We start from the raw sequence: 23,738 nt of genomic DNA, 5'->3' as shown, positions 1-23,738 counted from the left end.
AGAACTTCCAGAGAAGGTTGACATGAACTATCCCAGAGATGAAGCGTTTGGCAAACGGGTCTGTACTTGGTGAAGTTTAGAAGGATGAAGGGTGATCAATTAACTTACAGAATACTGAGAAGCCTGGATAGCGTGCACATGGAGATGTTTCCACGAGTAGGAGAGACAAGAACCCAAGGGCACAATCTCAAGTGAAGGGACAATCCTTTAGAACTGAGATGAGGACGACTTCCTTCAGCCAAAAGGTGGTCAATCTGTGAAACTCACTGTCACGGAAGGCTGTGGAGACCCAGTCATTAAGTGTCTTTAAGACAGATGGACAGATTTTGATTAATAAGGGGATCAATGGTTATCAGGACAAAGCAGGAGGATTGGATTGAGAAAGATATTATCCATGACAAAATGGCAGAGGAGACCCGATGGGACTAACTCTGCTCCTATATCTAATGATCTGGTCTCACCTGCAGAATTCAAACACTAGTTTTTTTTATGATTCATGGATGAGGACTGTCAAATCCCTCAGACTCATAGCTTTCTGCAGTCTTTCTCTATTTAAATAATCTTCAACTCCTCTGTTCTTCCTGCATCACCTTATATTTCTACATGTTATATTCAAGGTTTCTTGCCCATTCACTTAACCCCATCTTCGTGGCACACGCACAACTTGCATTGCCAACTATTTTTGCATCACCTGCAAAGTAAGCGATCATCTTACTAACATGATGCTAGTGTTGGACTGAGGTGGACAAAGTTAAAAATCTCATAACATCAGAGTATAATCCAATAGGTTTATTTGAAAGTAATGTCTTTCAGAGCACTGTTCTTTCATCAGGTAGCTAGTTCCCCTCTAGCTACCTGACAAAGGAGCAGTGCTTGGGAAACATGTATTTCCAAATAAACCTGTTGAACTATAACCTGGTACTGTGAGATTTTTAAACTTTGTCTCACTAAGAGGCACTGCTGCCTCACAGCGCCAGAGAACCGGGTTCAATTACCACCTCAGGCGACTCTCTGTGGAGTTTGCACATTCTCCCCGAGTCTGCGTGGGTTTCCTCCAGGTGCTCCAGTTTCCTCCCACAGTCAAAAAATGTACAGGTTAGGTGAATTGGCTATGCTAAATTGCCCGTAGTGTTAGGTGAAGGGGTAAATGTAGGGGAATGGGTCTGGGTGGGTTGCGCTTCGGCACGGACTTGGGCCGAATGGCCTGTTTCCACACTGTAAGTAATCTAATTTTAAAAAACTGAGTGTGAAGCAGTGATAATGTATCTCAGAACGAACATTCATCTGGTTCACTGGTCTCCTTCAGGGAGAGAAATCTCCTTCCTTACCTAGTCTGACCCTGCATGTGACTCCAGACTCTCAGCGATGTGGTTGGCACCTAACTTCCCTCGGGAACAATTAGGGATGGGAGCAGTAAATGGTAGGTCCAGTCTGTTGGTGGTTTGCTGCACATTGAAGCAGAAACAGGTCATTCAGCCCATCGAGTCTGCTCTGCTGTTCAATGTGATGTGGGATTCCTTACTGAACTTCACATTCCTTTAATCTGTGCTGTATTCTTTCAGTGAGACAATATCGCCCGACATTGGGCAACATGGTGATTAGCAGTGGTTGGCCTCACAGCGCCAGGGACCCAGGTTAAATTCCTGCCTTGGGCAACTGTCTGTGTGGAGTTTGCACATTCTCCCCATGTCTGTGTGGGTTTACTCCGGGTACTGCGGTTTCCTCCCACAGTCCATTGGCCATGCTAAATTACCCGTAGTGTTAGGTGCAGGGGGAAATGTAGGGGAATGGGTCTGGGTGGGTTGCTCTTCGGAGGGTGATTGTGGACTTGTTGGGCTGAAGGGCCTGTTTACACAGTGTGGGTAACTAAATCTAAAAAAAAATCTCCACCTAACACAATGGCTTTGTCAAGGATACTTAGAATCGAATGTATAATCGAATGGGTATGTTGGCACTGACTGAAACCAACTTCTTTCTGCACAGCTTGACAGATATGTATCCCCTCGTGCCAATCCTACCAGATACCTATGTAGTCCATTTCTGTCCAAATTCCCTTCTCCATTAAACCTACCTCCAACACATTTCCAGGCAGTGCATTCTACACCCTAACTGGGTGAAAAGATTTATTCCTTATGTTTCTTTGCCAACTTGCTTTGTTTCCATATCAGTTTAAATCTACAAGCCGCCACCACCACCACACCCCCACCACCATTCTCATTTTTGTTCTTTTTGTGATCAGGAACAGCTTCTCCCTATTAATTCTGTCCAGCCCCTGCTAACTATTTTGAAAACCTCCCTCATTCTCTGCTTCTCCGCTCTAAGGGAGTACAGTCCTTGACTTCTTTCAGTATCATCATCGTTGGAGTTTCTCCTCCCTGGAACCTTGTTCTTGGAAACCTATCGCAGAAGCCAGTTTTCCTTCGACTGACTCCACTTATACTTCTCGCTGCATCGGGAAAGCGGACATATTCATACAGCCCTCCCAACCTGGTTATACTCTATTACCTCTGAAGAAGATAGAAGTGTTTGAATATACATACCAACAGAAAAAGAATATCTTCTTCCCCGCTGTTACCATACTTTTGAACGGACTTCTCAAATATTAATGTTTATCTCCCTCTCTGCACCTTCTTTACAGCTTTAACACTGTATCCTGCAGTCTGTTCTACTGCCCTGGTGCACTTTGTATGTGATGATCTGCCTGTAGAGCATGCAAAACAAACCTTTTCACTGTTTCTGTACATCTGCCAACAATAAATCAAATCAAAACTACTTCGGCACTCTCTCCTTGACAGGACAAGGAGGGTTCTTATCAGCAAAGATCTGAAAGCAACACTCTTACTTTTCAGCGCTTTCACCCTTATCCCCGGAGGCAACAGCAGTGCAGTTGTATATCTAAATACTTCTTTGAATAACTAGGGTTTCTGCGTCTCCCACTTTCAGAGGCAGTGAGTTCCAGGTAGCCCACCATCCACTGGATGAACAATTTTCTCCGCAAATCCTTTTTTTTTACCTTTGAATCTGTGACCCTGCCTACTGATTTTGGGATTTATATTCCATTCCCTTTGAAATAAAGGCTATCATGACCTGCTTTCTGGGATTCTCGGACCAGGACTCCCAAACCCTTAGGTCCATAGCTTTCTGTAGTCTTTCACCATTTAAGTAATAAGTATTGACATCAGTTTAATAGATATGGTTCTGTGTCATACATTAGTTAATCATTAAAAGTGGATCTGAGCAAATGAACCATGTTATGAACACTCAACTAGCTGTCTGATCTAGCAAATGGAGGTCATGGCTGAATGGTATTGATGCTAGACTATAAATCTGGATTCCTAGGTGATGTTCCAGTGACCTAGGTGCAAATCCTGCCATGGCGAAGGGGTGAATTTGAGTTCAATAAAAGTCTTGGATTTAAAGTCTAATGAGGACCATTGACAGGAGAGAGCACCGTTTGGGTACTAATGTCCTTTCGGGAAGAAAATCTGTCATCTTTACCCATCTGGCGTACATATAACTCCAGACCACACAACAATGTGGCTGACTCTTAACTGCCCTATTGGCAATTAGGGATGGGTGATCAATGTTAGCCCTGCCAGTCACACCTGCATCCTACGAGTGTATATTTTTTTTTAAATCACGACCTCGACAGAAGGAAATCTGTACCCAGGAAGTCTGGCTTTCCTGAGTCATATTCTGTAATGCTTTGCGTTCCACTGCAGACAAAAGACCGGTCAACAGAATACCTATCATAATGTGTCTTTAAAAGTCACCTCCCAACTTCCTGTGCTCCAGTGAAAGAAGTTCCAGCTATCTAGCCTCTCCTAACTCAAATCTTCCATTGATGGCTGCAATGCAAGAGTGGACACACTGCAAGGAGTAGCCATTAGGGCTCTGAGATCATGGCTTGAGAAATATAAACAAGAGTGGACAGTGACTATTTGATCTTTGCAGCTACTGCAAGCTTTATGCAACTAACACTTTTTGCAGACCAATCCATGTCGCAGTGTTCTGTTATCAGCTGAGATCAGGACATTTGTAGCAACTCGGCCCAATCAATACCAAAGTGTCATCAGCTGTCCCTCAATGCAAGGATGTCATCTACTCAGGATAATACATTTTTGCTGTTGCTCTACATGCAACTGAACTGGCAGATTCCCTGTATAGGTAGTGGGATCTGGTGCAGGATATGCTTCCTTTTCTTTCTCTATTGCTGCTTTGACTCATCATTAAGGTGTTCAGATCCACATTGTGATGCAGTTGGACAGACAAGTTGCCACTTTTAAAGATTGACAGTAAGGTCCATGATCCTGAACTTTAAGTAGCTTCATGGAAAGCTTCAGTGTCTTGGAAGACTGGGTGTTGTGGAATAGCGAAATCTAAGGGTTCGGGTACATAATTTTCTGAAGTTTGCATCACAGATAGGGTGGTTAAGAAGGCATTTTGCACGCTTGACTTTATTGCTCAGACATGTGATTATAGGAGTTTGGATGCCCTATTAAGGTTGAACAGGACAGTGGTGAGGCCTGTTCTGGAGTACTGTGTCCAGTTCTCCTTGTCATTAGGGAGGATATTATTAAGTTGGAGAGGGCTTGGAAGAGATTTACCTGGATGCTGTTGGGAATGGAAGATTTGAGTTAGGAGAGGCTAGATAGCTGGAACTTCTTTCACTGGAGCACAGGAAGTTGGGAGGTGACTTTATAGAGGTTTATAAAATAATGTGGGGTATCGATAGGTTTAATGACAAATGTCTTTTCCCTGAGCTGAAGGCTTTCATAAACACAGGACATTTTAAGGTGAGGCGAAAGATTTTACAAAGGCATAACTGGCAATTTTTCTTATAAAGTGGTTTGTAATGAACTTTCAGAATAAATGATGGATACGGACACAATCACAATGTTTAAAAGCTGTTTGATAAGATCATTAACAAAAAAAACTTGGAATGTCATGACCAACGACAGGCAGTTGGAACCAGTTTAGTTTTGGATTATGTTCAGCGTGGACTGTTTGGACTGAAGGGCTGTATGAATGTGACTCTGTGACTCCAGGCCCAGTAATCTTTGGGCTAAATGGTTCGTTCCCGCTCTATTTTCTTTTTACTAAATAACTGTCTTCTTCACTACCTCAGACTGATTCCTGAGATGGCAGGACTGACAGATGATGAGAGACTGAATTAGTTAGGATTATATTTACTAGAATTTAGAAGAATTGGGGTGGAGGAAACCTATAAATTCTAACAGGGTAAGAGTAGGAAGGAATTTCCCACTAACAGAGCTAAGGGGGGAAAGAGTTAAAAACAAATGGGTCATAGTCAAAAGGAAACAGGGTGTAGAGCTGCAATGGGTAGAACTGTCTCCACCCAGAAAGTGGGGAGCCTGTGGAATTCTCTACCACAGAAAGCGGTCATGGTGAGACTATCAAATAATGTTCAAAGAAGATTGGGATAGAGTACCTTGGGGCTAAAGGAGAAAGTGGGAAATGGGAGTCTGAGTTGGGCAATATCATTGTAGTAGGCTGGAGGCACCGGGTGGCCTACTCCTGCTCCTATTTGCTCTGTCCTTTAGCTCCTTTGTTGAAGTGCAATTACAGAAATGGTCAAAAAATGCAACGAGCCTTGGATTAAGACATTATCTGTTCCCTTGCAGAGAGAGGTTGACAGTCACGTGACTTATGCATCATTAATGCACCTTGAAAGGACAAGGGACCAAGATGTGCGTGCTGGAAGGCAGGTAGGTAATGGCTCATCTGTCTACCAGAGCATTCGGAGGTGCTAGTCACAGAACTCTGCTGTCCTTGCTGGTGAAGAATAGAAGTTCTTCTGGTGGCGGGCATGACTTGTCTTCATTTGTCATCGTCAACTGAAGGAAAGAATGGACCAAATTAACACGGGCACTTCATGTCAGAGAAATGGTTTCTGGTTTCTCTCTCACTCTAGAGCACGATTGATTCCAAATTCTGTGAACACAATCCTAACCCTTAGTCGCTTAGAAAGCGGGAGGTCTTCTGTCCAAAGCCGTGGTTTAACATCTTCACGTGATCCTAGAGAAAGAGAGAAAGGACAGGTGCAAATATAACAAAAACCTTTTCCATTCATACATTCCTGCATTGTAAAAAATGTGAATTCTTCTCCCAGAGGTAGGGAAGGGAGACAGAAGATAAATCCCAGAACATGTTTACAGAAAAGGCCTGAGACAATGTAACATTTCAGCAATGTCTGCTTTACTTTGCAAGCTTGATTTCTGACAGACACAAATATACAAAACTGAAATAGCTCACTGATTGGCTTCTAGGTCATATTCATAGAGATAGTGCAGTACAGAAACAGACCCTTCTATCCAACTTGTCCATATTAATTTAGGATATCTTGTCAATCTAATCTAATTTGCTAGCACTCGGCCCATATCCCTCTAAACCCTTCCCATCATATACCAATTTACATGCCTTTTAAATGTAATTATACCAGCCTCCACCACTTCCTCTGGTGACTTATTCCAGAAATACACCATCATCTATGTGAAAAATTGTCCCTTAGATGCTTTTTAAATCTTTCTCTGCTCAGCTTAAACCCCTGCCTTCTAGTTCTATCCCAGGGAGAAAAACATGTTTATTTACAGTTTCCATGCCCTTCATGATTTAAAAACAAACCTCTAAAGGTCACCCCTGCTCTTCCGACGCTCAACCGAAAACAGCTCCAGCCTCTCCCTACAGCTCAAACCCTTCAAACAGGGCAACATCTTTGTCAATCTTTTCTGAAACCTCTCAAGCTACACAGCCTTCCTGAGTGGGAACACCAGAATTGCAATCAATATTCCAAAAGTGGCCAAACCAATATCCTCAACATGATCTCTGAACTCCTATGTTCAATGTGTGGCGCTGGAAAAGCGCAGCAGAGGTAGCAACAGAGGAGTAGGAGAGTCAATATTTCAAGCATAAGCCCTTCATCAGGAATGACATTCCTGATGAAGGGCTTATGCCCATCACATCAACTCTCCTGCTCCTCAAATGGTCTGACTTGCTGTGCTTTTCCAGCACCCCAATTTTAGAATGTGATCTCCAGCAGCTGCACTTTCTCCTACTGTCAATGCTTTGACCAAAAATTAAAGCATACCAAACGCCTTCTTCACTATTCTATCTACCTTCAGCAAGACTTGGAAGGAAATATGAACCTGCACTCCAAGGTCTCACTGTTCACAAATACTCCCCAGGACCTTACCACTAAGTGTATAAGACCTACCCTGATTTACCTTTCTAAAATGCAGCACCTTTATTTATCTAAATTAAACTCCATCTGCCACTCCTCGGCCCATTCACCCATCTGGTCAAGATCCCCTTGTACTCTGAGATATCCTTCTTCGCTGTCCACCACACCTCCAATTTTGGTATCATCTGCAAAGTTACTAACCATATATCCTATGTTCATATCCAAATCATTAAAATAAACAATGAAAAGCAGAGAACCCAGCACACCACTGGTCACAGGCCTCCAGTCTGAAAAGCAACCCTCCACCATGACCCTCTATCATCTACCTTCAAGCCAGTTCTGTGTTCAAATGGCTACTTCTCCCTCTATTCCGTGTGATCTATCTTTGCTAACTAGTCCACCGCGAAGAAACTTGTCGAACACCTTACTGTGGTCCATCGAGATCAAGTCCATCACTCTTCTCTCATAAATCCTCTTTGTTACTTCCAAAAAAACTCAATCAAGTTATGAATTGGAGATGCCAGTGTTGGACTGGTGTGCACAAAGTTACAAACCACACAAAACCAGGAGAATATGTTTTTTGAAGAATTACATTTTATTTTGCTCAAAAATTGTATGAAGCTATGTAAAACTATAGACAGCGTTTGTCAGTCTGACATAACATTGGGACACAAACAGACTTCACACCTGTTGTTTAAAAAGCTGAGCTATCTTGAGAATGTAATTTAAAAGAATTTTTGGAATTTAATTATCAAAACCAGAAACCAGCATATTCCATTATGAAAGATGGAAGTTTTATTCTAAAATTGTTTATTGTACCACATCTCTCTGACACTGGATTCCTTCGGCTATAAATTCTGAGAGCATGGTCCAAATAAACCTGTTGGACTATAACCTGATGTTGTGTGATTTTTAACTCAATCAATTTAGTAGGACATAACTTCCCACGCACAAAGCCACGTTGACTACCCTGGACCAGTCATTCCCTTTCCCTTTCCAAATAAATATAAATCCTGTCCCTCAGGATTCCCTCCAACTACATGTCCACCATTGATGTCAGGCTCACCGCTCTTTACTTCCTTGGTTTTTCCTTACCACCGTTCTCAGATAGTGGTATCACGTTAGCCAACCTCCAGTCTTCCAGAACCTCACTGGTGACTATCAATGATGCAAATAGAGTTCTAGATCTACATCAACCCTCCAAAGAGTATCCAAACAGACCCATTTCCCTGCCCTATTACTCTACATTTCCCTGACTAACGCACTGAACGTACACATCCCTGAACACTACAGGCAATTTAGCATGAGCTGAAAATGTGTTGCTGGAAAAGCGCAGCAGGTCAGGCAGCATCCAAGGAACAGGAGAATCTACGTTTCAGGCATCAGCCCTTCTTCAGGATGGCCACTTCACCCAATCTGCACATGTTTGAATGTGGGAGGAAACCGGAGCACCTGGAGGAAACCAATACAGAAATAGGGAGAATATGCAAACTTCACACAGTCACCCGAGGCTGGATTCAGAACCGGGTACTTGATGCTGTGAGGCAGCAGTGCTAACCACTGAGCCATCCCCGCTCACTTGGCCCTACGTTCTCCCCCACTGACATTTCAGTCACTTGCCCTGCCTTACTTCCTGAGCAGGGGTCTCAACTTCTGCCCCCCCACCAAAATGGACCTGTTGGTTCTGGCAGTAGACACAGAGGAGTTCTTTCAAGGTGCTGGCAGTGATCCCACTGATGAACTAGAACAGTCATCACAGGGATCTGTAGAGGAGCGACCAAAGAAGGTGTCAACATGGACCCCACCGGAAGGCCGCTGCCCTAGGCTTGACATGTATGCTCAAACTGTCAGGAAATATATAAATGCCAGATTCATCAGTCATACCCACAAGGTAGAGCAAAACATCACCCGTTCACAACATAATGCCATCCAGGCTCTCAAAACCAAATGACAACATTGTCATCAAACCAACAGATAAAGGAGTCATTCAGAATAGAACAGATTACTGCAAGGAAGTGTACCGACAACTGAACAACCAGGAACACTACAGGCAACTACCAGCTGATCTGACCAAAGAACACACCCGTGAATTAAACACACTGATCAGAACTTTGGATCCAGTCCTTCAGAGTTCCCTACACACCCTCATCCTATGTACTTCTCATGTAGGCGACTTCTACTGCCTTCCAAAGGTACACAAAGCCAACATACCGGGACGTCCCATCATGTCAGGCAATGGGACCCTCTGTGAGAATCTCTCCAGCTGTGTGGAAGGTATCTTGAAACCTTCCACACAGGGGATCTCCAGCTTTTGTCGCGACACTACAGATTTCTTACAGACACTCAGCACCCACGGACCTGTCGAACCGGGAACATTCTTCGTCACAACGGACGTTTCCGCACTCTACACCAGCATCCCCAACAAGGATGGCATCGCAGCAACAGCCTCAGTACTCAACACCAACAACTGCCAGTCTCCAAACACCATCCTACAACTCATCCGCTTTATGCTCGATCATAACGTCTTCACCTTTGACAACCAATTCTTCATCCAGACACATGGAACAGCCATGGGGACCAAATTTGCACCCCAATATGCCAACATTTTTATGCACAGGTTCGAACAAGATTTCTTCTCTATGCAGGATCTCCAACCAACATTGTATACCAAGTACATTGATGACATTTTCTTCCTCTGGACCCATGGCGAGGAGTCACTAATAAAACTACACAGTGACATCAACAAATTTCATCCCACCATCAAACTCACCATGGACTACTCTCGACTGTCTGTCTCATTCTTGGACACGTGTGTCTCCATCAAGGACGGACATGTCAGCACCACACTCTATCGCAAACCCACATACAACCTCACAATGCTGCACTTCTCTAGCTTCCACCCAAAACATATTAAAACAGCCATTCCCTATGGACAAGCCCTACGCACACACCAAATCTGCTCAGATGAGGAGGAATGTGACAGACACCTGGAAGTACTCAAGGATGCCCTCACAAGAACGGGGTACGATGCTCAACTCATCGACCGCCAGTTCTGACGTGCCACAGCAAGGAACCGTAATGACCTCCTCAGGAGACAGACACATGCTGCAACTGACAGGGTACCCTTTGTTGTTAAGTATTTCCCAGGGGCTGAAAAATTATGCCATGTTCTTCGTGGCCTGCAACACATTATCAATGAGGATGAGCACCTCACCAAGACCTTACCCACACCTCCACTACTTGTCTTTAAACAACCGCCAAACCTCAAACAGATCATTGTTTGTACCAAACTGCCCAGCTCTCAGGACAACTCCATACAACCCTGCCATGGTGGACGCTGCAAGACGTGTCAGATTGTGGACATAGATACCACTATTACGTGTGGGAATACCTCCCACCTTGTAGATGGCAGGTACTCATGTGACTCAGACAACGTTGTCTATCTTATACGTTGCAGGCAACGGTGCCCGGAGGCATGGTACATTGGGGAAACTGAGCAAAGGTTATGACAATGGATGAATGGGCACTGCACAACAATCAACAGAAAGGAGGGTTCCCTCCCAGTTGGGGAACACTTCAGTGGTCCAGGACATTCAGCCTCGGACCTTCGGGTGACCATCCTCCAAGGTGGACTTCGGGACAGGCAGCAGAGGAAAGTGGCCGAGCAGAGGCTGATAGCTAAGTTCGGTACCCATAGGGAGGGCCTCAACCAGGACTTTGGATTCATGTCACATTACAGGTGATCACCATTGCACTATACACACACAGATATTCCTACACACACGCACACGCACACAGATACACACAGACGCGCACACAGACACCCACACACACCCCTTTTAGACACACACACTCCCAAATGCATCCCCTCACAGACTTAAGACACTCTGCATTCACTACACACACACACTTTCTCACACTCACAACCTCCATCCCAGACAGACAGACAGGCATACACACACAGAGACAAAGACCCACATGCACAAATATATTTTGTGTGGTGAATTTGTACTTGCAGAGTTACATTGCACTTTGCTCAAAAACTGCATACATTCATGTAGAACTCGGAGCTCAAAAACTGCATGAATTTATGTAAAACTCTGTTATCTCACTTTTTAGATTAGAATCAATCTATACATCAGGTCATAGACAGAGAACACAGGGGGCTAACACCTTCAACATATTGTCTAGCTATCACCATTGTTAACATCTAACCCGAGAATGCAACTTTAAAAAAAAGGGTTTTGTGATTTACACATGAAAGAAGTGAAACTATCACTGTATACTAGCAGATGAAAGGCTTAACAGACAATCAATTTTTCAATGTATAATTTCGGTTACATCACACTGCAAATTTTTGCTATAAATTCTGTGTTACGATTGAGCCCTCCACAATCACCTGATGAAGGAGCATCGCTCCGAAAGCTAGTGTGCTTCTAATTAAACCTGTTGGACTATAACCTGGTGTTGTGTGATTTTTAACTTATTTCCCAAGAGTAGGTCAAATCTTGCACCTACAAGAATCAGAAAATTTTCTTGCACTCAATTATTTTGTGTGGTGAATTAGGGCGGCACGGTGGCACAGTGGTTAGCACTTCTGCCTCACAGCGCCAGAGACCGAGGTTCAATTCCCACCTCAGGTGACTGTCTGTGTGGAGTTTGCACGTTCTCCCCGTGTCTGCGTGGGTTTCCTCCGGGTGCTCCGGTTTCCTCCCACAGTCCAAAGATGTGCCAGTCAGGTGAATTGGCCATGCTAAATTGTCCATAGTGTTAGGTAAGGGGTAAATGTGGGGGTATGGGTGGGTTGCGCTTCAGCGGGGCAGTGTGGACTTGTTGGGCCGAAGGGCCTGTTTCCACACTGTAAGTAATCTAATCTAATCAATTAGCAAATTTGTCTCCATCTAAACCCTTAGCATGATCGGAGCCCAGTCTATATTTGGAAAGTTAAAATCACCAAGCAATACCACCTTATTATTTTCACAGATAAGCGTGATCTCCTTACAACTTTGTTTTTCAATTTCTCACTGACGACCGGGGCGGGAGGGTTGATAGTACAATCCCAATTAGGTGATCATCTCTTTCTTATTTCTCATTTCCACCCAACTAATTTATTTTTATGTAACTTTCCTAAATGTCTTCCCAGGAATGTCCTCACTCAGTACTGCTGTAGTGTTATTCCTTCTCAAAAAACGCCAAACCCCCTTTCTCTCTTGCCCCACTTTCTCTCCCTCCTATACCATTTGTATCCTGGAATATTAAGATGTCAGTCCTGTGCATCTCTGAACCACATTTTTGTAATTGCTATGATATGCAAGTCCCATGTTCCTAAAATGCCTGGAGTTCATCTGCCTTACCTGTTAGGCCTCTTGCATTGAAACAAATGCAGTTTAATTTATCAGTCTTACCTCAATCACTGCTTTGTTCCTGCCTGCCCTAACTGTTTGAATGGCTCCTTTTCCCAGATTGATCTCTTCCCTCACTATCTTCTTGGACCCACCCCACATTACTCCTTTTCATCCTCCCCAGCAGCTGTTGCAAATATCCCTGCCATTGTATTAGTCACATTCCAATTCAGGTGCAATCTGTCCTTCTTATGCAGGTACTTCTACACCAGAAGAGATTCCAAAGACCCAACAATGTGAACCCTTCTCCCTTGCACTAGCTCCTCAGCCACACATTAATCTGATCTATTCTCCTATTCCTACCTTCAGTAGCTCGTACTAACCTAGAGGACCTCCTTTTTAAATTCCTGCCAAATTTCCGATATTCTCCTTCCAGTCTCATCTTTTTCCCTTCCTATGTCATTAGTTTCAATGTGCACAATGACCTCCTTCTAGTCCCTCTCCCCTCTGAGAATATTCTGCACTCTCACCGAGATACCCTTAATCCTGGATCAGGAAGGCAACACTTCATTCTGATTTCAAATCAACAAAGTTATTGGATGGAACTTCGTATGTTTGTTGATTTCATTGTATTTACACTGGACTCAAGATAAATGAGAAAGTACCAGTTAGGCAGCATTGTAACCATTATGGTACAGAAATTATAAAACGATATTCATTTTTCAGTGAATGGGGAAAGCAAATGGGGATGTAGCTCAATGTATGCAAATGGAAAGTCACTAAAGTAACATGGGTAAAGACTTCTAAAGGGTCATACCAGTTGTGGAACTGCAAAAGGAATTGATGCCAGGTCAACTTTAATTTTGCAGTGCAAATTTACAATAATCTGCTGCGTTAACCTCATTCCTGATGGAGGGCTCAAATCCAAAATGTTGATTCTCCTGCTACTCAGATGCTGTCTGACCAGCTCTACTTTTCCAGCACAGGTTGATCAAACAGATTAGTTTCCTGTTACATGTTATGTGTTTTGTAGATACCTTATGACGTCTTCTCAATTTTCTTTCTGATCTATCTGTGCCGAATTATAGAGTCACAGAGATGTACAACATGGAAACAGACACTTCGTCCAACCTGTCCATACCGACCAGATATCCCAACACAATCTAGAAGCACCTGTCAGTCCCCAGCCTCAAAATCCTTCCTATTCATATACCCATCCAAATGCCTTTTAAATGTTGTAATTGTACCAGCCTCCACCACTTCCTCTGGCAGTTCATTCCATACATGTACCACCCTCCGTGTGAAAAAGTTGCCTCTTACATCACTTTTGTATCTTTCCCCTCTCACCCTAAACCTATGCCCTCCACGTCTGGACTCCCAGACCCCAGGGAAAAGACTTTTTCTATTTTCCCTATCCATGTCCCTCAATTTTGTAAACCTCTAAAAGGTCATCCCTCAGCCTCCGACGCTCCAAGGAAAACAGTCTGCGTCTGTTCCGCCTCTCCCTATAGCTCAAATCCTCCAACCCTAGCAATATCCTTGTAAATCTTTTCTGAACACTTTCAAGTTTCACAACATCTTTCTGACAGGAAGGAGACCAGAATTGCATGCCTATAGTGGCCTAACCAATGTCCTGCCGCAACATGACCTCCCAACTCCTGTACTCAATACTCTGACCAATAAAGGAAAGCATACCAAATGCCTTCTTCAATATCCTATCTACCTGCGACTCCACTTTCAAGGAGCTATGAACCTGCACTCCAAGGTCTCTTTGTTCAGCAACATGCCCTAGGACCTTACCATTAGGTGTAAAAGTGCTGCTAAGATTTGCTTTCCCAAAATGCAGTACCTCACATTAATTTGAATTAAACTCCATCTGCCACTTCTCACCCATTGACCCATCTGGTCAAGATCCTGTTGTAATCTGAGTTAACCTTCTTTGCTGTCCACTACACCACTAGTTTTGGTGTCATCTGCAAACTTATTAATTGTACCACTTTATGCTCACATCCAAATCATTTATTTAAATGACAAAAAGTAGAGGACCCAGCACCGATCCTTGTAGCACTCGATTGGTCACAGGCCTCCAGTCTGAAAAACTACCCTCTGTCTTCTACCTTTCAGCCAGTTCTGTATCCAAATGACTAGTTCTCCCTATATTCCATGAGATCTAACCTTGCCTACCAGTCTCCCATGGGGAACTTTGTCGAACGCCTTACGGAAGTCCATATAGATCACATCTACTGCTCTGCCCTCATCAATCCTATTTGTTACTTTGAAAACTCAATCAAGTTTGTGAGACATGATTTCCCACGCACAAAGGCATGTTGCATCAATTTTAAAAATGATAACATTCTTGATCTGATGCCATTTGGAAATCTAAATATTCTTCCGTCTGTTCCTGACTGTGTGAGTGTTCCTGACCGTTTCTCTCCCATCTTAGAAACCTGTGCTGGAAAAGCACTTGGAAACCTCCTCATTCATCATTTTTGGATTGGTTCATGGTGGCTACATTGTCCCCTGTCTTTGCCCCTCTCCTATCTGGTGTTTCTGTATATAAATCACCCCTGCCCATGAGATTCCAATCGGTCAGTCACTCCCAGTTATCTGTTATTCTACATCCAAACATCCTTGATTTGACTCACTCCTGAATAACTTTTATTCTTTATATAGACCACTCTATCGACTTGATAAGATCCCAGATGATAACTCACTCCTAAGTATAGTTAGGAGTTATACATGTTATTCCATGTATAAACCACCCTGAAAGCCTCAATTGGATTTGAATCTGAAATTCAATCATATGTTAACCACAACAAATTTCTCAAAAAGATTTTATATGTAACTCACTCTTCAGTATCGAATTTTCAAAACATAAACTATCTTAATCCCCTCAATTAGATTCCAATCTGTTATTCAATTCCATGCTTCTGTTATTCAAAACATAAATCACCTCGAATGCCTCAATTAGATTCCAGTCTGTAATTCACCCTCAGGGACCTGTTATTCCATAGTAAAACTTCCAGAGCTGCAATTAAGATTCCAATCTGTATCTCAGTCCCATATGTCTGCTATTCTATGTAAAAACGACACCGAATCCGTGATTAGAGTCCAGTTTGTATCTTATTCCTGGATATCGCGACAGAAACTACGCTGAACCTTTAAATTAGATTGCAGTCTGTAACTCTTTCCCCAGTGTCTACATGTAAACCACCCCAAGCCCCTCAACCATTCTCCCATCTGCATTGCACTCTCTGGTACAGTTACTCTGTATATAACCAAACCCAAACATCTTCATTAGAGTCCAGACTGTAACCCAGCAGAGCATAAGTCTATGATATGGGCGGCACGGTGGCACAGTGGTTAGCACTGCTGCCTCACAGCGCCAGAGACCCGGGTTCAATTCCCACCTCAGGCGACTGACTGTGTGGAGTTTGCACGTTCTCCCTGTGTCTGCGTGGGTTTCCTCCAGGTGCTCCGGTTTCCTCCCACAGTCCAAAGATGTGCAGGTCAGGTGAATTGGCCATGCTAAATTGCCCGTAGTGTTAGGTAAGGGGTAGATGTAGATGTAGGGGTATGGGTGGGTTACACTTCGGCGGGGCGGTGTGGACTTGTTGGGCCGAAGGGCCTGTTTCCACACTGTAAGTAATCTAATCTAATCTAATCTAATTTTAGGCCATTCAGCCAATAAAACTTGTTCTGCCATTTGAACATGACTGACATGTTTCTCCACCCCATTCCCATGCAATCTCCTGTAACCTTGATCCCCTTACAAAACAAGAAATTATCCATCTCTGTCTGAAACACACTCGATGACTTGGACTCCACAGCCTTTTGCAGCAATGAGATCCACAGATTCCCTTGTGTCTGGCTGAAGGAATTCCTCCTCATTTCAGTTCTAAAGGGACATCCCATCACTCTGAGACTGTGCCTTCAGGTCCTCATCTCTCCTACTCGTGGAAACATCTCCATGTCCACTCCAACCGGGCCACTCAATATCTGTACGTTTCAATCAGATTCTCTCATATACTTCTAAACTCCATTGAGTCCAGACTCAAAGTCCTCAATCTCTCCTCATAAGACAAGTTCTTCATCCCTGTGATTTTTCTTGTAAACTCCCTCTGAACCCCCTACAAGTTCAGCACATCCTTCCTGAGATAGGGGACCCAAAACTGCTCACAATGATCCAAATGTGGTCTGACCAGAACCTTATCCAGCCTCAGCAGTACATCCCTGCTCTTGTATTCTAACCCTCCCGAAATGAAGGGGGGAAAAAAACCTGGTCATCAGGTGTGAGGTACTCTCAGTATTGCTATATGTGGCACAGGTCTGGCCTATCCCCAGGACCTGTGCTGCCGCAGTCACCCGGGCCATCTTCCAATTCATTTGGAAATAAAAGATGGACCGGGTCCGAAGAGACTCAATGTACAAAGACCGGTGCAATGGGGGAAAAACACACCCAATGCCACCCTCACCCTGATGGCCACCTTTGTGTGTGGCTGCATCAAGCTGTGCGTGGATCCCCGGTACGCAAACACCAAGTGTCACTACGTACTGAGGTTCTACCTGTCCCCGGTGTTGCGAAAGATGGGCCTGGCCTCGCTGCCGCGGAACGCTCCGAGTAGTTGGACCGTTCCGTATCACCTGTCCTTCGTGGAGACATTTATGAGGAAAAACACCTTTGACCACAAGTCCATCAGGAAGTGGTCAGCACGTAGCGTCCTTGAGACCCTTTGGGAAAAGGAGAGGGCGGATCCTGTCGAGCGGTTCCCTGAGCAGACTGTTAAAGCCATTTGGCAGAATGCCTCATCGCCAGAACTTTCCAACAAGCACCAAGACGTGGCTTGGCTGGTGGTGAGATGGGCTCTGCCTGTGAGATCCTTCATGCATGCCCGGACTCTCTGCCGCACCGCACGCTGCCCTCGAAGTGGCTGCGGGGGGGGGGACGAGACTGTCACACACCTCCTTCTGGAATGTGCCTATGCAGAGGAAGTCTGGAGAGGAATGCAGTGGTGTTTGTCGAGGTTCGTCCCGAGCAGCGCCGTGACGAGGGACTCCGTGCTCTACGGCCTGTTCCCCGGGACTCACACCGAGACGAACATTAACTGCGCCTGGAGGATCATCAATTCGGTGAAGGACGCTCTCTGGGCGGTCCGAAACCTGTTGATCTTCCAGCTGAAGGAGTTGACCCCGACCGAGTGTTGCAGACTGGCACATTCCAAGGTCCAAGACTACGTGTTGAGGGACGCGCTGAAGCTTGGGGCAGCTGCCGCCAAGGCGCGGTGGGGAAAGACCACCGTGCAAGATCGGCCTGCCTAAAGAAGAACAGGGGGCCCATGCAGACGTTTTTTTGGGCTCTGCTGATGCCTCAGAGATGTACAAGATTGAAAAATGCACAGGCCTGTATATGACAAGGATAAATTTGAATCTGTGTTTGTAAATGTGGACATATGTATGGCATGATCAAATGTACAGACCATCAAATCATTTTATGAATAAAGTATATTTTTGAAATAAAAAAAAATTACATTTACCTTCCTAACCGCCAACTGAACCTGCCTGTTAACCTGAAGAGAATCCTGAACTCGGACTCCCAAGTCCCTCTGTGCTTCAGATTTCCGAAACCTTTCCCCATTTAGGAAACAGTCTCTGTCTCTATTCTTCTAAACCCATTGTATACCCTCCCACACTGTCATCCATCTGCCAACCGAACCTTAATAGGATCCTGAACTCGGACTCACCCCCGAGGACCTTGTTTGTGCTTCAGGTCTGGCAGCATCTGTCCAGAGACAGACAGAGAGAAAGCGGAGTCAACGTTTCGAGTCCGGGGGCAGCCGTCCTTCGGGAGAGTGGCCTTTGGTCTTGATGTACCGCCGCACAGTTTCTTGTTCACTCCCACCTCTCTGTCTGTGTGTGTATTTGTCATTATTATTGAGTTTGGTGAGTCCCGGAGCCGGCCCTGTTGTTTCTCTCTCCTGAAAGGGTTGTCCCTTTAAAGAGTCTTTCCCCTGAAGCAGCTGCTAACGGTCACTTGGGGCACGAGGCGGCCGTTAACCGCCATCTCGCGCGGGGCCTGAGGGGGCGGGGCCTGAAGCTAAAATGGCGCCGGGGCCACGCGGGAAGGAAAAGCGCCGAGGGAGAACGGACTGTGTCAACATGTCCCGTCCCCGAGGGTCAGGATGGTGGTTATTGGGGGGTGGAGGGGGACAGGAGAGATTCCCCCTCCCAGTGAGGCATCTTGTACAAACCGCGAGGTCTCTCTTCGTCTCTCTATACATCTTTCTCTGTAACTGACTGTCCATGACTTGCTTTAACTCTATGTTGATTAATCTCGATGGCGCTGTGATTTTGTGCCTCTTTCTGACTCTGTCCCTGTGTGCCTATGTCCCTCTCTGTTTCTCCCTGCCTATGACCCTCTGTCTCTCTCTCAATGTCTATCTCTCTCTGACTGTATGTTGCTGAGCCCAACAACAATTCTTGCCTTAGAAAAGTGCCTAACAGTTTGGTTTAACCACAGGCATCCCTGTGTCAGGCCTAGAGCTGAGTGCCCACCTGGAAATGAAGTAGTGGAGGGAGACAGCACCTCGTTAAACCGCTTGGTTAGACCCCAATTCAAAGCTGAAGATGTGTTGCTGGAAAAGCGTAGCAGGTCAGGCAGCATCCAAGGAACAGGAGAATCGACGTTTTGGGCTTGAGCCCTTCTTCAGGAATGAGGAAAGTGTGTCCAGCAGGCTAAGATAAAAGGTAGGGAGGAGGGACTTGGGGGAGGGGCGTTGGGAATGCCATAGGTGGAGGGAGGTCAAGGTGAGGGTGATAGGCCGGAGTGGGGTGGGGGCGGAGAGGTCAGGAAGAAGATTGCAGGTCAAGAAGGCGGTGCTGAGTCTGAGGGTAGGGACTGAGATAAGGTGAGGGGGAGGGGAAATGAGGAAACTGGAGAAATCTGAGTTCATCCCTTGTGGTTGGAGGGTTCCCAGGCAGAAGATGAGGCGCTCTTCCTCCAACCGTTGTGTTGCCATGGTCTGGCGATGGAGGAGTCCAAGGACCTGCATGTCCTTGGTGGAGTGGGAGGGGCAGGGCTCAAGGGCAGAGGAGCGGGAAGTGGAAGAGATGCGGTGGAGGGCATCGTCGACTACTTCTGGGGGGAAATTGTGGTCCTTGAAGAAGGAGGCCATCTGGGTGGTATGGTTTTGGAACTGGTCCTCCTGGGGTCGTTGTGTTGGTTGGTCCAGGTGCCCCAGAGGTGTTCTCTGAAACGTTCCGCAAGTAGGCGGCCTGTCTCCCCAATATAGAGGAGGCCACATCGGGTGCAGCGGATGCAATAGATGATGTGAATGGAGGTGCAGGTGAATTTGTGGCGGATATGGAAGTGTCCCTTGGGGCCGGGCCTTGGATGGAGGTAAGGGGGGGAGGTGTGGGCGCAAGTTTTGCATTTCTTGCGATTGGAGGAGAAGGTGCCAGGAGTGGAGGTTGGGTTGGTGGGGGGGTGTGGACCTGACGAGAGAGTCACCGAGGGAGTGGTCTTTTCGGAACGCTGATAGGGGAGGGGAGGGAAATATGTCCCTGGTGTTGGGGTCCGTTTGGAGGTGGTGGAAATGACGGCGGATGATACGTTGGACATGGAGGTTGGTGGGGTGGTAGGTGAGGACCAGTGGGGTTCTGTCCTGGTGGCATTTGGAGGGGCAGGGCTCAAGGGCGGAGGAGCGGGAAGTGGAAGAGATGCGGTGGAGGGCATCGTCGACTACTTCTGGGGGGAAATTGTGGTCCTTGAAGAAGGAGGCCATCTGGGTGGTATGGTTTTGGAACTGGTCCTCCTGGGAGCAGATGCGGTGGAGATGAAGGAATTGGGAATATGGGATGGCGTTTTTACAGGGGGCAGAGTGGGAGGAGGTGTAGTCTAGGTAGCTGTGGGAGTCTGTTGGTTTATAATAAATGTCCGTGTCGATTCGGTCACCCGAGATGGAAATGGAAAGGTCTAGGAAGGGGAGAGAGGAGTCTGAGATGGTCCAGGTGAATTTGAGGTCTGGGTGGAAGGTGTTGGTAAAGTGGATGAACTGTTCAACCTTCTCATGGGAGCACGAGGCAGCGCCGATACAGTTATCGATGTAGTGGAGGAAAAGGTGGGGGTGGGGCCAGTGTAGCTACGAAGAGGCAGGCATAGCTGGGGCCCATGCGGGTGCCCATGGCTACTCCTTTGGTTTGGAGGAAGTGGGAGGACTGGAAAGCGAAGTTGTTCAGGGTGAGGACCAGTTCAGTCAGTCGAAGGAGGGTGTCGGTGGAAGGGTACTGGTTGGTACGGTGGGAAAGGAAGAAGCGGAGGGTTTTAAGTCCTTCGTGATGGGGGATGGAGGTGTACAGGGACTGGATGTCCATGGTGAAGATAAGGCGTTGGGGACCGGGGAAGCGAAAATCATGGAGGAGGTGGAGGGCGTGGGTGGTGTCCCGAACATAGGTGGGGAGTTCTTGGACTTATGGGGACAGGACCATGTCGAGGTATGCAGAGATGAGTTCGGTGGGACAGGAGCAGGCTGAGACAATGGGTCGGCCGGGGCAGTCAGGTTTGTGGATTTTGGACAGGAGGTAGAAACGGGTGGTGCAGGGTTGTGGGACTATGAGGTTGGAGGCGGTGGATGGGAGATTCTACAAGGATGGTGAGGAGTTTTACTGGGAATACTCCAACCACTGCAGAACCGTGTACACAATCATCAACATCAGCAAAAGTCAAGAGGGCAATTACTACTCTGCTGTTTCTAACCAGGAGGGAGAATCTTCCTAAACAGCAAATTCCTCGCCGTTTCAGTGATCGGTGAGTTTCTAAGCAACTCTATCCAAATCCAAAATTAAAAATCACACAACACCAGGTTATAGTCCAACAGGTTATAGTCCAACAGATGTAACTGAAATTATACATTGAAAAATTGATTGTCTGTTAAGCCTTTCATCTGTTAGAATACAGTGATAGTTTCACTTCTTTCATGTGTAAATCACACTGAAAATTTTTGCTATAAATTCTGTGTTACGATCGAGCCCTCCACTATCACCTGATGAAGGAGCGTCACTCCGAAAGCTAGTGTGCTTCCAATTAAACCTGTTGGACTATAACCTGGTGTTGTGTGATTTTTAACTTTGTACACCCCAGTCCAACACCGGCATCTCCAAATCATATCCAAATCCATATTGTCACAGCAATATGGTAGCACTGGGGGAGCGTGCGGAGGGAGATTGACCAAGATATAGCCTTGCGGGCTGGAGAGTTTCAATGATGGAAAGAGATTGGAAAGACTGTGGTTGTTTTCCTGAGAGCAGAGGAGATTGAGTGTGGTGACATGATTGAGATGTATAAAATAATGTATAAAATAATAGAGTAGACAGGAAGAAACGTTTCCCCCTTGATGGAGGGATAAATGAATGGGGGAGGGGCATAGATTAAAGGTGAGGGCCAGGAGGTTTCGAGGGGGATGTGAGGGAAAACATTTTCACCCAGAGGGTTGTGGGGAATCTGGAACTCACTGCTAGTAAGAAAGGCAGAAATCCTCATTACATTGAATCCGGATTTAGATGTGCACTTGTGATGCCAGGATAGTCATATTAAGTGGTCCATGATGTTTAACTTGTATTTTTCTGCAGAAATACGAGCTTGGGTAAAGTGAATAGGCAAGGTCTTTTCTGCAGGGTAGGGGTGCCCAAAGCTAGGGGGCATTGGTTTAAGGTGAGAAGGGAAAGATTTAAAAGTGACCTGAGGGGTAACTTTTTCCACTCAGATGGTGGTGCATATTTGGAATGAGCTGCCAGAGGAAGTGGTGGAAGTAGGCACAGAGACAGCCTCTAAAAGAGATTTGGAAAGATACATGGATAGGAAAGATTTAGATGGATATGGGCCAAAAACAAGTAACTGGGACTAGTTTCATTTCATTTGTGAGATCCAGTCGGCATGGACACATTGGACCTATGGGCATATTTCCGTGCTATATGCCCCTGTAAATGGGAAAATGCTATTAGAGAATTGGTTGGTTGCTTTTGAATTGCATGGATTCAGTTGGCCGAAGGTCCATTTTCTGTGCTGTAGACCTCTGATTCTACGATTCCTTGTTAAGTCGTCCATCAGAGAAAGGTAGAAGCTGAGACATTACAAGCTGGAGGACGCAGATGTTAACACCAAAGATGTTCATAGTAGGATGAGGTTGGGGACAGTGATGGTAACCCTCAGGATGCTGATAGTGAGGTGGGGGTGGGGTCAATGATGGTAACCCCCAGGATGTTGATAGTGATGAGGTGGTTGGCAGTGACAGTAACCCTCAGGATGTTGACAGTGGAGTGCAGGTAGGGATAGTGACAGTAACCCCCAGGATGTTGATGGTGGGGATGGTCAGTGACAGTAATCCTCAGGATGTTGATAATGGGGTTGGGGACAGTGACTCTAACCCCCCCAAGATGTTGATAGTGGGAAGAGGGTGGGGATAGTGATGGTAACCCCCAGGATGTTGAGAGCTGTATGCGGATGGGGACAGTGACCGTAACCCCCTGGATGTTGATAGTGATGTGGGAATGGGAACAGTGACCGTTAGCCCCGGATGTTGATAGTGGTGACATTGATGGTAACCCCCTGGATGTTGGTAGTTGTGTGGGGGAGGGGAGCATGACGGTAACCTCTAGAATGTTGATACTGCAGGGGGTGAGGACAGTGATGGTCACATCATTGAACATCAAGAGGCAATGGTTGGATGATGTACCATTTGGCCATCCATAGTTAACACAATCTTTGAAAATGTAGATTTTACAACACAGGAAGACTTTGCAATGATGTGAAATCTCACTTGTTTTATTTCTCCTTTCCATCAATTATTATCCTGTCATCGAAGGTAACATCAATGAAAAAAGAGACAATTTCAGTGTCCAATCTTTTATTTCTTCTTTGTCTTGTTTTGTTGCAGTTCCTGTTGCTGGGATTTCCTCACCCCAGAGCCAATAAACAGTGGTTCTGGTTATAGAGTCGTCTCATTCTAGAATGTGTATTGAGTGTGTAGTGAGGTACTGCACCCTACTTTGAATGCTACTTTCAATAGAAAGCCTTAAAGAATGCCAGCAGGAATTCCAATTCTAGCTCAGAAGGACAGAGCTGGTTATTGAATCCTTCCAGTCCCAGCACCAAGGCAGATACCAGTGCGTCGCGATCAACAGGGGTCAGAACGATATTTAAT

At 45.7% G+C, this 23,738-nt stretch overlaps 1 protein-coding gene and 1 long non-coding RNA gene across 2 annotated transcripts in view; one reads left to right on the top strand and one right to left on the bottom strand.

The window, feature by feature from the left end:
* Positions 1-11,646, top strand: part of LOC140470813 (uncharacterized) — a 47,222-nt gene extending 35,576 nt beyond the window's left edge. The window contains exons 5-6 of the mRNA XM_072566801.1: positions 5,646-5,729; positions 8,495-11,646. Of these exons, the coding sequence (XP_072422902.1) occupies positions 9,124-10,257 (1,134 nt within the window). The 5' untranslated portion in view covers positions 5,646-5,729; positions 8,495-9,123 and the 3' untranslated portion in view covers positions 10,258-11,646. The remainder of the gene's footprint in view (positions 1-5,645; positions 5,730-8,494) is intronic.
* On the bottom strand, positions 4,896-18,704 carry LOC140470843 (uncharacterized). The gene is made up of 2 exons (XR_011956745.1): positions 18,285-18,704; positions 4,896-6,039 (listed from the first exon to the last, which is right to left on the bottom strand). It is a non-coding gene; the product is annotated as an uncharacterized lncRNA (long non-coding RNA).
* Positions 18,705-23,738: the final 5,034 nt, after the last annotated feature.

Source organism: Chiloscyllium punctatum, chromosome 52 (genome assembly GCF_047496795.1).
Source record: "Chiloscyllium punctatum isolate Juve2018m chromosome 52, sChiPun1.3, whole genome shotgun sequence".
NCBI lineage: Eukaryota > Metazoa > Chordata > Chondrichthyes > Orectolobiformes > Hemiscylliidae > Chiloscyllium > Chiloscyllium punctatum.
The sequence above is the reverse complement of the archived record's forward strand: the minus strand, read 5'-3'. Positions and strand labels throughout refer to the sequence as shown.